The sequence below is a fragment of the Strigops habroptila genome, chromosome 6 (genome assembly GCF_004027225.2).
Source record: "Strigops habroptila isolate Jane chromosome 6, bStrHab1.2.pri, whole genome shotgun sequence".
Lineage (NCBI taxonomy): Eukaryota > Metazoa > Chordata > Aves > Psittaciformes > Psittacidae > Strigops > Strigops habroptila.
The window spans coordinates 67,341,252-67,357,095 of NC_044282.2; the positions used below are offsets into that span (position 1 = coordinate 67,341,252).

The 15,844-nt window shown below is 42.9% G+C and overlaps 1 protein-coding gene across 1 annotated transcript; it reads right to left on the reverse strand.

Moving 5' to 3' along the window:
* Positions 1 to 3,473: 3,473 nt before the first annotated feature.
* Positions 3,474 to 12,208, reverse strand: PROKR1 (prokineticin receptor 1). The gene is made up of 3 exons (XM_030489834.1): positions 11,968 to 12,208; positions 9,777 to 10,453; positions 3,474 to 5,788 (listed from the first exon to the last, which is right to left on the reverse strand). The coding sequence occupies exons 2-3, from the start codon at positions 10,271 to 10,273 to the stop codon at positions 5,092 to 5,094; spliced, it is 1,194 nt and encodes a 397-aa protein (XP_030345694.1). The 5' UTR covers positions 10,274 to 10,453; positions 11,968 to 12,208; the 3' UTR covers positions 3,474 to 5,091.
* Between the last annotated feature and the right edge of the window lie 3,636 nt (positions 12,209 to 15,844).

A 15,844-nucleotide genomic window follows, 5' to 3' on the forward strand; every position in this document is an offset into this window, starting at 1 on the left:
GCACTGTGCCAATGGAGCACCTACTTGCACCTATCTGGAGGAGGCCCTCATCACACCATGCCAGAGTAGCCTCGTGTTGTGCTGCCATGGAGTACTCATTCATTGAACTGCCACCATAGAGGAGTCCCTCAGTATCTTTTTTTTTGGGGGGGGTAGGGGGAGGGAAGAAGGAAGGGGGAGAGCACTTCCATATTCGTCTTTTTCAGAGGCTTCTGCCACATGGGGTTTTTTGGGGTGCTTCACCCTGAGGCTTTTTTCTTGATACCTAGAATGCCTTGTGTACATTGGAGTCCTTAACAGCACCTAGAGCAGTGCTTCGCTGCCTGGCTGTTTTGGATTGCTTCAGTGCCTGGCTTTCATTGGAGCACTTGAATATGCAGCCCTCCAGTATCCAGCACTCTGCTCTCTGGAGCACTTCAATGCGTATCATTTTTGGAGCTCTCCACCTTCCAGCTTTTTTGGAGTGCTTCAGCATTTGACTTTTTCAAAGTCCTACACGCCTGGATTTTATTGCTGTGTCTCAACACACACCTGGATTTTATTGCTGTGCCTGTGACGTGCTTTCTGTGTGTTACCTTCCACCTGTTTTTGCCTGGAACCAGCAGGTGAGGAGCAGGATGAGTTTACATGGGGTTTTTAATTTTCCTCAATGGTCTTTTGAGCTTGGGGGTGTCTTTTTTCTGGGGAGTGTTACCATCTCTGTGTGTTCTCTTCTGTTGGTTTTACTCAGTCCTGGTTTCGAGGGAGGCAACTCTGGCTGTGAGCAACTTTGTGTTCAGTGTTGGTTCTTATTATTCATGATACTTTTGGTGGTTTTATGCCAGGTTTTGTCCATCATTCTCTTATTCTGGGTGGTGTTAGGAAGGTCGCTTTGGAAGCTGCAGTGATCCCTGTCTCATCAGGGGTTTGGGGGCTTTTCCTGGCAACATGGGTGAGGGTGCAGTCTGTAGAGTGTAAGAGGGAAGAGGAACTTTTGTGAGTCTGAGGGAGTAGTGTCTGTCTTGTCTCAATCCTTCTTTCTTCTGCTTAATGGTGAGAGTTTTTTCAGCACAGGTGATATTGAATGTTTGGAATGGGGTAGCCCAAGCAGCCAGCAAGTGGTCACTGCCCTGCTGACACAGGGAGAGAGGGAGAATGCGGACATCAGAAGTGTTGACTAAGTGCCTAGGTGCCCAAGTGATGAAAGCTGAAGCATATGTTGCTATGCATTGGAGGCATGGGAATACTGGGAATACCTGCATGTGCCTGTCACCAAGGTGGCTGGTGCAAGCTGGTGCAGTTTTCAGTGTTGTAGGCGTGATGCTGTGCTGCAGAGGCAGCAGCTGGAGGGTGCTGTTGCCACAGGAAAGTCTTCCAGGCTCAATGAAGCACAGTTAGGTCTGAGCTCCTGAGTCAGTCCTCAGAGAAGTTTCGTGTCATGTTGTGAGCCACCCTGGCCTGGGTTCTTGCAGGTTGTCATCCTTTGTTAGAGGGACAATGGTTGGAGTTTCTTTTCCTGCTATTGCTTTATTAAAATACATACTTCATTTTCTCAGTGCCTTTAGCTGAGAATAACTGCTTTTTCTTCTCTTAATCCTCTCTTAGTTGTTCAGGATCACCATGTTAGTTTCCAGCTACACCTGTATTTTGTTTTTTAGAGAGCTAGTGTGAAGGGGCAGAGACTGGATTTACCTTTATTTATCCCTGGAGGAGCTGCTGCAAAAGGAAACAAGCCTATGGTTTTGGAGCTGTGCCAGAAGGGGCTGTTTCTCCTTGTTGACAGAGACGTGCCTTCCTTCCAGCTTGTGGTATGCTTTCGTTGTTTAAGCATGGTTTTTGCAAGCAGAGCACTGGATAGGTGCAGTCCATATTCCATTCCCTCACTAAATGTTGTCATTTGGTGTAGGTGTGAAAGTGTTTCTGCAGGGAGGGGCTGGACAGGAGGCAGCTAACAGAGACCGACACAAGGGAGGACCTATCTCTGGAGCAGGTCCGTGCTCCCTAGCCTAACTTTTGTGGGTGCAATAAAAGCCTTTCTGTTCTTTTTATTTCCTGCACAACTTAAGCTATAGGGAGCATGTGGTATGGCCCCCTCCCTCGGCTGCTGTGGTTGGACCATGGCCCACCTGCTTCCCCCTGCCTGAGGCCACTGAGGTCAGGGCCTGTCCCTACAGCATACTTCTGCACCTAAAGAGAGTTAAGTGATTTTAAGAGTCTTTCAAATTCTCCATGCAAGCACAGTTATGGGTGGCACGCAGGCCCTGGCAGATGGAGGGGGGCCTGTCACTACCAAGACAGAATGAGTTCTGTGGAGACAAAAATGCTCCATGGGGTTTCTGTCCCCATGCAGGGCCCATGGGCTTGTTGTCCTGGGCCCCTTGTTGCTGCAGCCCAGTTTAGGAGCAGACATTTGTCCCTGAAAGTGAAATCTGTGACCAGTGTCACAGTGTTTTGAGTTGGTGCAGACACAGGTGAAGGGCGATGTGGCTACGTGGATGCTCTTACCAGGGAACAGGGGACCATCTCCCTTCTTCGGTGGGAATACTCCTCTTTCTGGGGATCCCGCTCACAACAAATGCAGTTGAGGGCAAAGCACAGCTTTTTTTCCTGCCCTAACCAGTGGTTCAGCCTGAAACACTGCTTTGCTGATGGAAAGACCTCAAAATGTCAAAATACAGCAGTGTTGTGGACCCCAAAACCTAAATCCACAGTAGGGGCTGTGGCAGCTGCTGGTTTACTTCCAGCAAAGGCTTACTACCTTTGCAGGGACAGGGATGCAGTGGTGGCTGAGAACACTAGGAGGGCTGGACTAGAAGAGCTCTGTTGGAGCTCTCAATGGGTTTTTCTGAATTTTAAAGCATTATTTCTCCCATTTTTTGGTTGGTTCTATAGTGCTTGGTGGGGACTGAGCTTTTTTTTTTTTTTTTTGTAGTAATTCAGCCTGAGGCGGATTTCCAGGTGTGGAAAATTGTCAGCTATTTGGCTTTGTTGCACCAAGAAAAGTCTATAAAAATAAGTGGAAGGAGTATCAGGACACGCTAATATTGCTAGCTAAACTCTTATAATTAGTACAGGTTTCAGAAGATAAATATGGGTGCACAGTTTTGGAAGAAACCATAAGATTTCAGGAGAAATTACAAGATTAAGCCTCTTGATGATAAGATGATGCAATGCTCTAGTCCCTTAAATTTCTTTGGCAGGCTGGGAAACAAATGGATTTAGTACTTAGCCTATTCAAAATGTCATTTTGAAGAATGATTTCAGTAATTGTTTTGCCTAACAGAGCAAATTATGAGATCCTTTCCAATGTGTATTTTTTAAGAGCAGCTAATGAGAAGAGGATTTGGGTACTTGAATGGATTTGAATATCCTTTTGCCATTAAATTTAATTGGTCAGGCTGATAGTTTGTCTTTAGCAGAAATTGGAAAATTCACATTAGTCACTTGGGTAGGAAAATTATCGCCAAGGAAAAATACAAAAAAATAATTCACAATGCTGATATTGACTCCATGTTTACTGTTTTATTAGCAGGATTTGCTGCTCACTTTAAATTCACAAATAGACAAATTATTTACAAAAGCCATTTACTCCAAAAGTAGGCAATACCACATAGTTTAAAACAGGAAGCATTTGTCATCACAATAGAAAAAACTTGATTTTAATACACAAAAGTTCATATCTTACGTGTAGTTTACATGAGTAGGTATTACTGCTACTGTCACCTGCTTTATCATGATGACCAGTTTAACACCTGTCCTTGAGTTGCAAGGACAAAATCAGAATAGTAAAAACAGCACTGAGGGAGGTAATGCAGAATTCATCTTGAGTTGTTGCCTCACATTTGACCAGACAATGAGCTACTCAGCCAGTGAGTAGCTTGCTGAAGCCTAGAGTCTGTCTCCATTGCTTGCAGAAAGACAGATTGTCTCAAGATCTCTGTGCTGTTTTGGCCCTACTTGTACTTTATTTTGAAGGTGTACACAGAATTGGTAAGATATCTAGGCCTAGTTCAGCAGGGTGGATTTTTTTCCCACTAACACACTATAGATTTATATAGGTCCCACTGAAAAACAAGTTGAAACACATGAAATTCCATCTCAAGATTAGAAAACATTTTTTTACTGTGAGAGCTGTTGAACACTGAAGAATGTTCCAGGGAAGCTATGGAGTCCCCATCCCTAGAGTCAGTCAAAGCCCAACTGGACACAGTCCTGGGAAACCTGTTCTAGCTGACCCTGCTTGAGCAGAGGGGTGGACTAGGCAATCTTTAGATGTTGTTCCCCACCTGTAAGGTTTTATGGTGGATTCTCTGAACAGCTCAGTGGCTTGAGGCAGCAGAAGCTGGCCTTAGAATGCCTTGAGGTGAGAGAAGGGAACAGGTCCCTTCAATATGTAACTGTGCCATTTCCAAATACATAATAGAGTAACACTACATAAAACTACAGAGTGGAATATTGATAAAACATTCTTAAACAAGGTATCACCGGAAGAAACTTGAGATTTTCACTAGACTGTGAAGCAGTATTTAGCTTTGTAGAGAATGTGCCTTTCATAAAAGCATGCTGCACATTGGACAATAGAAAGCTGGTGCTCTGTAGACTTCAAGGAGCGTCATCATGAGGGATAAACCAAGAGGCTAAAGAGTGACATGAAGCAAAATGGGCTTTTTTCGCCATCCTCCTTCTTGTGAGCAGAGGAAAAGGACACAAATAGCTTAAAGGTACAAATGATAAGCTAAAAGGGGTTAAGAGATTTCTCTTAAGAAGAAACAAAGCGATATCATTGCTAGGATCAGCAATTAACTCTTCCATCATTGTAACAGGCTTTAATGCATTCGACTTTTTTGTTGATCTTAAATTTTAAACAACTCTAAAGTGAGTGTCTACATCCCAGATATACAAATGACTGAACTGAAGAACAGCATCAGTCTGAGTTACAGAATTATACAGCAGTCCAGTGAAAAGAGTTCTGGTGGAAGTGCATACTAGGCTGCTTTTCAAGGGCTCTCACCAATGGTGGGTATTCCCACAAACAAGGGAGAAGCTTCTGAGGAGGCATTATTTCCTCTTTACCCCCTCTCCAAAATATGTGAGATTATAATGGAGGAAAATTTATTTCAGTTTTATGCAGTCTACTTCCTCTGTGACTGGCATTGCACTTGTTCTCAGGTCTAAATCTGTGCTAGATTTGCTTCCATTGTATGTTGATCTCCATCTGAGCAACATGATCTTCTTGAAATACTTCATAGTGTTATTTTTTACAGTTATAAAACACATGGTGTTTATCATGCTGTTACTCATAGCAATACATTCAACTATGTAAAAAGCAGTAAGATAATGCTTCTCTTTCACAAAGATGGTGGGGAAAAAGTCACGGACAATTGTGAAGCCATAGAAAGGTGACCAGCAGAGAACATAGGCAGTCAGGATGCACATCAGTACCATAACAGTTTTTCTTCTGCATCGAAGCCTCTTTCTGATCTGTTCTGTCTGAAATCCTGGTACGGTTTTAAACCAAAGCTCTCGAGAGATCCTGGCATAACACAAAGTCATCGTAATCACAGGTGCAACAAACTCAATGCCGAAGATGAAAAGGAAGTATGATTTGTAGTACATCTGCTGGTCAACTGGCCAAATTTGACCACAGAAAATTTTCTCCTGGTTTTTCACTATAAATAACACTGTTTCAGTAGCAAAGTATGCAGATGGGATAGCTACAAGTATGGAGACGATCCAGACCAAGGCAATTAGGAAGGTTGCTGTTTGATAATTCATGCGTGGTTTCAGTGGGTGTACAATGGCCAGATACCTAGAACAGACAAACACAAAATGAAATCTGAAGACACTATTGGTCAAATCACACCTCGGAATACAAAGTAGACAGAGTTAGGCAGGAGGAAGTTGCTGTCATTCTTGAGAGAAGGAAAGAGCCTGAGAAATTTGGCTGTGAGGAGAGTTAAGAAAATTTTCCAAAGTAGCAGCCAAGAGCCAAGTTCTTAAATCTAGGCAGAAACTCTGGAGTAAGTGGCTGAAGTTTAGGACAGGAGGTTACTTGGCAATCTGAAAACCTGAGCATACATTAGGGTGTCTGAGGGTAGCTTTAAGACCTCAGTCTTAAACTCACACCTGTTAACAAGATCAAACTAAAACAGTTGCAATTTTGTATCACGAACTTTTCCTTTTAACACAGGTCACATGTCTGGGAGTTGTAGAAAGGAAAAAGAGAGGTAATATGCCTATTACTGGCAAATATGTTTGCAGGACCTAGCACAATATGCAGGTGATGTTGTACCCAGGATGTGCAATGATATAGCATCAGGAAATTCTTTGCTGGAAATGAGAGTTTGAAATGTGAAATGTGAATGTGAATTGCAATGTGAATTCCACCTAGTCAGGTACGGGTGAAAATACAAACATGTAGAAGCAGGAAAATGTTTTCCTGAGGCAGAGAACTATTTATATATGCTTTTTTTTTTGTCAAGGAGGAAAGAGCTGAAGCTGATGCTAGTGGATGGTTACGGGTGAGTGTGTTTTCAAGCCACCAACAAATGATTGTGTATCATTTTTCTGCCCATGCAAATTTTTGTTTCATGTGCTGGAGGTGAATATTGCTAATTGTTCTTAAATATGCTGTGTTAAGTAATATGCCAAACCATAAAACTTGAGTTAAGTATTTGCACTCCTTATACTGTAAAGCTGCAAGGTGTACTGCACTGCTTCACAAAGAAGTGAGGAGAAATGGAAGTACATTACTTGAAAGGTTCATCACTTGCCCTCAATTCAGTTAAAAGGGGGCTAGGACCAAATGGCATTCACTCTGGATTTTGGTTTGTTTGGGGTTTTTTTTGTTGGCGTTTGGGTGGATGATTTTTCAAGAAGCTATAGGTGTAGGAAGAACTTACATCAGCGTACACTCTCACAAAAAGATTAGGATATTTTTGCTAAAAGGAGATTTTTATCAGAGACCTTCCAGAGTTCCCACTACAATTGTATTTAACACAAAGGGTTTTTTCAAAACCTGGATTTTCTCATTCATTCAGAGGCTTTTCTATCTGTATATAGTCTATAAATAGATAGCACCCACGGGATATATTCATTCGAAAGTAAATGGAAAGTCAGTGGTGCTTTTCATCAGCCAGATCTTACAAGCAGATGAATTGTTCATCACTCTTAATAGGGCAGGCTAGATGTCAACGGGCAGCAGAATTAGTCAGCCTCATTGTGAGCTGATAAATGAATATTTTTAGATCAGGCTCTGTGGAAACAAGGTTGTGGGATAATACGAATGTATGCATTTGTAAGTATGAATATCCGCTCAGCAGAACATTTGGCTGGATGGGGTAAATCTCTACAAGAGAGTCAGGAGGGAGCTTTTTTGGTAGGTTTTCTGATTCTCATTGCTTACCACACTTGGGCTGTTACTGTGAAATGGTCCTGGAGCACATGAACTGAGCTCAGATGAAACTGCCTTGGAAGATGTGCTCCAAAAATGCACATAAAACACAGCATGTGCCCATGAGTGTTCAGCCCAGGGGACCCACTAAAGCTCCCCCCCCAAATATTACAGCATGAACACTGGACCCTTAGCACAAACTCTTGCTCTTCATATCCTCTCCTTTCACACTGCATTATTTTCTAGTGTAGTTGTGGCCTTAAGTATGCAAAATTCCTACTTTTAATGTGAATAGACATCAAGGAAGATGAAAGAGAGCTTGACCTGGGGGAAATCCTGTGGGACAGGTTTACCCTCTCTACACAGGTGAGCCCTTCTAAATGGCATGGGAAGACTTTTGTTAGGAGCTTATTCTTGTTAGAAACTGAAGTCAACAACCTGCGTGACATAACCAACATGGAATGGTTGATTTTTTAATGAGCAAGGTTTCTCTCTGTTTACCAAGTCAAAAGCTCAGAAAAAAAAACCTGCAGTGGAACCATAACAGTGTGTTCCTACAACAAACTTCAGTGATTAATTATTTCCAGGATTGTTTTTAAAGATGCGTGGGGAGATATGCTAGAAATCTTCTGAGTTCTTAGTAGGCATAAGGGCTCAGTGACCCATGTTACTTTATCATTCTGGGATGCACTAGCAGAGCTTTCCAAGAAAATTTTTTAGAAGTTGAAGAAGATAAGTAACAGAAAATGGTAATGCATACATGATAGTGGTTAGAAGCTTAGAAGCTTAACCCTGAGTCCTCAGCTGCTGTTCAAAGGTTATTTTGTTAGATGTTTGTTAAGGATTTGTTTCATAGGAGCTGATTGTACTTTCTCCCACACCAGGACATCTCTGAACTTTCCCAGAGTCTTTCCATAGACTTCTTTTGACATCAATAACAGCTCAATCAGTTGCACAAAGGCTATGCCTGTGTAACCATTAGCAGGGTTAACTGACCTGAGCCTTTTCGATCAGGTGCCAAAAACTATGAAATATTAGACTAGAGCGTAAAATGGCACATGAGAGAAATTGGGGGAAAAAGGGAAGGGAGGGGGGGAATCATACAGTGCATATATGCAGAGGGTATACAGAGATGTAGATTGTGTTTGTACACAATAAATAGTTTGTTGTGATGGCCTTTCCATAAAGAGTTTACTCTGCAGGTCTCTGGCTTTTTGTGATGGATGCAGGCACTGAGAGTCAGCTTCATGCTGACATAAGTCTGACACAGCTGACGCGGAGTCCACAGTGCATGAGGCTAAGAGAGCAGGAGTCATAAGAAAGAATACAGGTAAATTATATTGTTAAAATTCCTGGAGTGAGAGGCAGGCCATACCTCATATATACCTCATATATAGCCATACCTCAGGACTGCAGCATAAAACAGGTAGTACAGCAGGTGGATATCATTATGTTCTGCTTATTCCAAGTCTGTAGGAAAATCTCTGCTAAGTTGGGTTGGTGGAGCATTTTATTATTTTCTGGACAGTGCCATAAATGACCTATGGGTCTTTTGTGGCTTGCCACAGTGTCATTCTCAGAAAGGTGTGTAAAGAGAGAGGACAATATGAGAGGAGAGTAATTTAATGGAGAGGAGAGTCCTGGCCACACTCACTGAGCATCCCCTGCTGGGATGGAGCGTCTAGCTAAGACCTCAGTACTATCAAATGGTTAATTTAATGATTGTTGGGGTTTTTTTTTCCTGTACAGCATGACAGGGAATAAGAACTCTATTTTGCAGGCTACACAGAAGTCTTATTTTTGACTCTTTCACACCAAAACAAAAGCTGTGAAAATACTGTAGAGGGAGAAGGAAATATCTAGTAAGGCAATAACCCTGTTGGAAACTCACCTTTCAAATTCTGTATCACCCATCAACTATTTCTCTTGCTGAGGAGTATTTACTTCACTGTTTAGAATCAAAATAGCTGTATAGACCACTAGTGAAAGTTCCTTAGAGATGTGTGGTTTGGATCAGGATTATATAGTGCTGATGAACACCCTTTTCTCTGCATGTTTCTCATTTGTCTCTTTCTTTCTCCTCTTTTCCTTATTTTATAAATCCTCTCCTACACTTGAATCAAACATATTTTTATGAAAAAAAAAAAAAAAAAATCGTGTTAATAAGTCTGTCCTTTTCACCTGAAAAGTTAAATCAAGAAATTATACCGAGTTTTCTCTGGAGGAATGTCATGACCTCATGTGATTAAATTTTTATTAAATAAGACACCCAGGTCTGCATAGTACCTGCCTTGGCATCAGCAAATTCTGCAGAACAGCTCACCATGTTAAAACCCTAGAAATCTGGACAGCCAACCTTGGAAGTTCTGGCCATCTCCTTGTGTAATCTTAGCACCCCACTTACCTGTCAACAGCAATAGCCAGGAGAGAATTAGTAGAAACATAGAGGGAGACAGTCCGTAGGTAGTTGACTGAGGCACAGAGGACGTGGCCATGCTCCCAGGACAGCTGCCGTACCACATAGTAGTCCATCTCGAAGGGACAGCACACGATGGCCACAATGAAGTCGGAGATGGCCAGGTTGGCAATCAGCAAGTTGGTGAGGTTTCGCAGCTTCTTGTAGCGGGCGAGAGCAGCAATGAAGATGAAGTTGCCGATGCCACAGACCAGCATGATGCCAACCAGAGCCACCCCGATCACAATCTTAGCTGCAAAGAAGGTTCGAGTTTTGGTCATGTCATCTTCACTGTCCAGCGGCAGGTCATAATCACTGTAACTGAAATTGAAAGGGAAGGAGAAGTTTCGCAAGGAGGTTAAATCCCCATCATGGAGATTGTAGATTGCAGCGAAGTTAGAGTTAACAGTAGCATTTGAGTTATGTTTAGCTCGCTCCATGGCCATGGCTGTCTTGTTATGGCACACGTGGCTTGGCTGGCCCTTGGTTTCGTGTTGATATTACCCAGTGTGGCGGGGTACGACGCTGGCAGGCAAGAGACCTCATCCGAAGTTTCCTTCTGAGCAGTGAGTCACCTTGTGTTTGTCCCCATAAGATTATAGAGCAACAGCCTCATTTATCTCTTTCTGTGGGAAGAAAAAGAGGAAAACATTTCCTGAGAGGAAATTACAGCAAAAATACTGTGCTGGAGGCAGAGCAATAGCCACCTTATTGCCCCACAGCTCTATTGTTGGCTGTGCCCAGTGGGAAGAAATACTCTGTGAAAGGATGCTTCTGTTATCATAAAATCCCTTGAGTTGTGTAATACACTGGTTGTTACACCCAGTATTTTTATTTATCAATGACGAAATTTTGTTTTTGGCACACAGTGAAATGATAATATAGGAGGAGTGTAAAATCCAGTTTAAACCTCCACCAGAATTTAAGCCCACAGTGCTGTCATCCTTGTGCAAGGTAAAAAGGCTAAAATGAGATGGCACCTCAATTTGCTGAAACGTATCTGATGTGCCTTGTGGACAGAAGTTTTTGCTTTATTCTAGATGTGTCAATCAGAGCGTTGTGTTGGTGAGAATGAAAACAGGACTGATGTCCTGGCTTCTAAGTACATTTCTTAATTAAGCAGGAGTTGCCAAGCCCCAAGAAAATAGTGAAGCCAGCATTTTCCTTTTGGCAGCCGTTAATTGAGTGGGGGAACCAAATTTCCAGCCAGCATAATCCATTATTGCTTCTCCCAAACCAGTGGAGCTCTGCCAATTTGTGTAGGCAAGATTTTGTCCTGTGAACCAGCTTATAGGGCTTTGCATCCACAGACTCTTGAGGTGAAAGGGAATATCTTCCTTAAATAAGATGCTCTCCTGTGAATGGCACATTTGCCTTCCCAGCAAAGTGCCTTCAACTTTTAAAGACTGGGAGGAACAGGCTTCCCTCTTGGTACTGCTGCTTGTACCAAATATTAAAAATTGATTTATTTTCCACACTGATGTAAAAAAATCTAACCTACTCCCTAATTTTGCCTCTCTAACAAAATGCTAGGAAGGCTGTCTTCTTGTGTCTTCCCATGCCACATCTAGAAATCCTCGCACCAAACTCCCAGCTGTCAGGGCAGTCCCACACCATCCTAGAAGAGAATCAGGGGACATTACCACTTCTCTGCATTGAGGCAGTAGGTCGTCAGGGTGTTGGATGCTATCAGACAGTGTCCAGCCTGGCTACAAAGGACAATCTACATAGCAGAACTGTTGCCCCCTTCTTTCCCTGGAACCACCCTCAGCCCTTGATGTACCAATACTTAATAAATTTCTGAGAGAAACTCTCTCATGGAACTTCTGTCTCCACATTGCTTTTCAAACTGAAGAGTTGCAGAACAACAGAAGAACAGAAAACCAAAGCCTGAAACTAAATAACAGTTCAAACAATTGACTGCTTTCCAAGCCATCCCCACAGCTGCCTGGAAATATGAATGTTCATTTAAGAGAAATACTAAATAAATACTTGGATGCAAAATCTGTATATTGGTCAAAGCAAGGCGTAGTATCTGTTCCAGACAGGTTTCCCTGCAAAATGCCAAAAGAGAGCTTTAAAATAGATACAGGCAACACAACCATCCACAAACTGACATAACACAATCAGCTAACTGTACCTGCAATTGCTCTCATCTTCTTGGAGGTCTCAGGCACCATGGGGATAGCCTCCAGGTTTGTCCCCTGCAAGTGTGCTGGTGTCACAGGAGCAGAGAAGGGATCACTGAAAGCAGCCAGAGGGCTTTGCTGAATGATCATTTCTCTCCCAAGCAGGTTTGCCCTGCTGCTCAGGGGAGGATGGCTCCGCTGGCTCTGTGCATGCATCTAAAGCCTTTTCTCAGTGGGAGGCACCTTGAAGCTGTCCATGCATTTCTGATTTTAAAGAGGCAGTGCGATACGGAGACAATAGAGCACAGCCCTTTTTCACTCTGCTTTAAGCCCCCTGAATGCATCAATCTGGCGGAGTGGCTTTGTTACCAAGTCTGAGCATGGAAGGTTTAAAATCCCATTCTGCACTTGCTCTTTGACTTTTGTCTGTGCAGGGCAGCAGTTACATACACCTGATGTGGCACAGAAGCAAAACACAAACCTCCCAGTGAAGAGGAGGGGGAGGAAGGAGAGTGAACTGCTTTCCCAGGGACCTTTCTCCATGTAGCTCTCCCTGGCTATTGTCTTCAAGACTGCAGCTGTTGTAGCTCCTGCAGAAGGAGGGTCAAACATTGAATAGCCATAAATCAGAGGACCGCTGACAGCTTTCCTTGCCCTCTCACAGGGAATTATGTAGAGTGGATGAGGGGCAGTGAATCCTTAAGGACTTGGTGTCCTTTGCTAATGCTGCCTCCTCATTGCTCTGAAGCACTTGCACCGCAGGGAGCAGTTCTCTTGCTTCCCAATTCTCCAGAAAGAAATGAAATGCATGGCAAATCCCTGTCCTCTTCTGCAAGTCCAGGCTTAATCACATAAGATGACATTTTCCAAGGCGCATAGTTGGGACACATTACATGGTCACCAGTGGATGAGACCATAGGATGCTGTAGAAGGTCATGAAGAGTGTAGCAGGTTTGCAGAAAACTTAAAATATGTGCCCTGTAATGCACACTCATGAGAGTCAACTTTCAGGAGCTACTGGACACTTAGCTCTGGAAGAAACAGATGAGGAAAGAAATCTGTTAATATGAAATATGTCTGGGGTAAAAGGGCCACTAATGTGACACTTCTTCTGGAAAGCTTGTGGAAGTCAGAGAGTCACCGCTATCTGGAGCCAGCAGACAGCATTTCACAGTGTATACTTTGCTTGGCTTTATTTTTAACAGTTGGTGTAATAGGTGAAAGCCATCAAGGGATTTTAATATCCTGAAAGGGTGCAACCAAATGAAAAATGAGGAAATCAGATGCAGTCTACTTGTTGAGTTCCATCACAAAAAATGTAAATATAGTAAGTATAGGGAGAGGCAAAGTGAACTTAAAGCTTACATCAGCACCATGTGTAAAAGATCCCTAAAATGGGCCACATAAACCTTAAATGTCCCTTAAGAAAAGCTAGTACACTGAAGGGAGCCCTTGCAAGCTTTACATTAGGAACGTGCATGATCTCTTTAAGGCTTTCTTCAGCTGTCTCACATTAAGTTATCTAGTGAGTTAATCAAGCAACGTGATACCCAAATACTTACATTGCTTTAGGCTGAAACCTCAGCTGCTTCAGAACTGTCTGTCCCCACTGGCAAGTTGGCACTGGAACCCTGATAACTACAGCCCCTTCATGCTGTAGCTTCATGCTCTGTACGTAGGTTCTGTACGGCAGTTGTTCTCCTGCCATGCTCTGAGTAATTTTGCTATATGTGTTAACTGTTTCTCAGAAAATACTAGTAATATTGTGAAATTATGTGATTTGAATGTGCTGTTCAAGGTGGTGCTTTGTACCTGAATAGAAGTCGTTGAATAGACAATTAAACCAATGATCCTGACACCTGCCCTTAGAGCCAAATGGGCAGAGTGAAAGTTCAAAGATGGGTTTAGAGCTTCCATAACTATCCTGATAACCTGCCCACTACAACAAGGGTTGGTAAGTAGTGGAAAGACTCTAAAGCCATGGGGTGTATGGAGGAGGATTTGCCAGCTACAGATGCTGTGTAAGAAGTCCCGAAGGTTGCCTTCAAAAACCATAGTCTCTTGTGACTTCTGGTGTAAATGTGCTGAAAGAGCAGCTCCCTGGGGTCGCCAGGCTGCGGTATAGCCTGGGCAACCATCTTCGTCTTTCTGTGCACAGCTGGGTTTTTAGTTCTACCAGCATTGCCCAGCCCTGGGGCTTTGCAGCCTACACATCTCCTCTTCCTGAAACAGGGCACTAGGAGGCTTGTGGAGACTGAGAGATCCTTCCTCACAGCCCATATACAACATCCATTTACCGCATGATTACACTCTATTACATTTTATTTCAAAGATCCCATTGTTTTGTAGAGCACATGATTCTGGTGTTGGAATTCTGCATAGGACGTCCCTGGAAAGGGACTTTTTATAAGAGGAAGTAGTGATAGGGCAAGGGGCAATCACTTTAAACTGAAAGAGGTAGATTTAGATTAGATGTTAGGAAGAAGTCCTTCACTGTGAGGGTGGTGAGGTACTGAGGTTGTCCAGAGAAGCTGTGGATGCCCCATCCCTGAAGTGTTCAAGGCCAGGTCGGATGGGGCTTTGAGCAACCTGGTCTAGTGGAAGGTGTCCCTGCCTCTTGCAGGGGGGTTGGAACTAGATGACCTGTAAGGTCTCTTCCAACCCAAGCCTTTTGATGATGATGATGACAAGGTTTCTCCTTGATAGCATTTATTGGTGGTTTCCTGATGGTGTCACAACATTTAACATAGCATCACAATGCATTTCCTGAGACCAGTGTTACCAGTTTGATGAATTCAGGCTGAGAAAGAAAAGTTGATACTGAAAGCTACCATGTCAACAATTTACAATCCTGTTTGTTTGGTTTTTTCATTAGTATGTTCACAGTTTGAACAAGTAACTTATTTGGAGGCTAAATGATGCAAAAAAGATTGCAATGTAAAATACTTGTTTAGAGACTTTCAAGTAACAAATTTCTAAAACTAGCATTTAGCCTGGCAAGAGACCTAAAAGTCTGGCCTTTCATTTGAAAACAGCAAATTCACCAGCTACTGTCAATTTTTTCCCTAATTGCTAAATAAATTTGACTCTGAGCGAGGTAATTAATCCTAGGGGACTTACATAAGCTTTGCATAAAGTATAGTTGGAGTTTTGCTAATGCAAATCAGTTGGTGAAATGTGACAAAAGCATCAGGCATCCTGTGATTTTCTGGAAAAACAAACAAAAGGTAGCAGCACTCATGGGTCATGTGCATTTCTGCTCAGTATTCTAACCAGACATTCAGCTCAGGGACTTTACTAAATCTAAGAGTGTGTAACTGGCAGCAGTGTTGGAGAGGATACTAGACTTGCTTACGTAAAGAGTTAGGTGTGTTTTTCTAATACATGAAAACATGCCTTGTGGTGCTAAAGGAAAACAACTTTTGGATGGAGTTTGGCAAAAAAGTGCACACAGGAGTAATCTCACCATACTCAGCGGTTCCAATGGTGACTTGGGCTGTGGAAAAGTCCTGGGAAGGAGAGAGCAAAGAGGTGTTTGACTTTATTAATGGATTATGTCATCACGTTACTTTCCTCTTACCCACTTTTTCCTGCTTCTTTACTGAATGTATCACTTCTTGGCTTGGGAAAAGGGGCAAAGCATCTGAGGGCAAAGCATTTGAAGGAGCAGCAGTGCAGGCTGTGAACAGCCATAAGCACACTCTGCAAAGAGGGTTGTCAGTACTGTTTAAACAGCAGATACGGTGCTTTCATGAAAAGGTTTTTCCCTTTCAGAGCTGCACAGGTTTCTGCGGACAGTGGTGTGCAGGTAGATCTCACAGCTAGATGACACAAGGTTTAGCAGAGCTGCACAGATCTCACTTAATGGTGCAAGGTGACCCAGGGGCA

Coding starts and splice junctions, on each gene's coding strand:
- PROKR1 (XM_030489834.1), bottom strand. CDS start 10,273: ATGGCCATGGAGCGAGCTAAACATAACTCAAATGCTACTGTTAACTCT. Junction 5,789..9,776: donor CTGGCTATTGCTGTTGACAG/GTAAGTGGGGTG, acceptor TGTCTGTTCTAG/GTATCTGGCCATTGTACACC.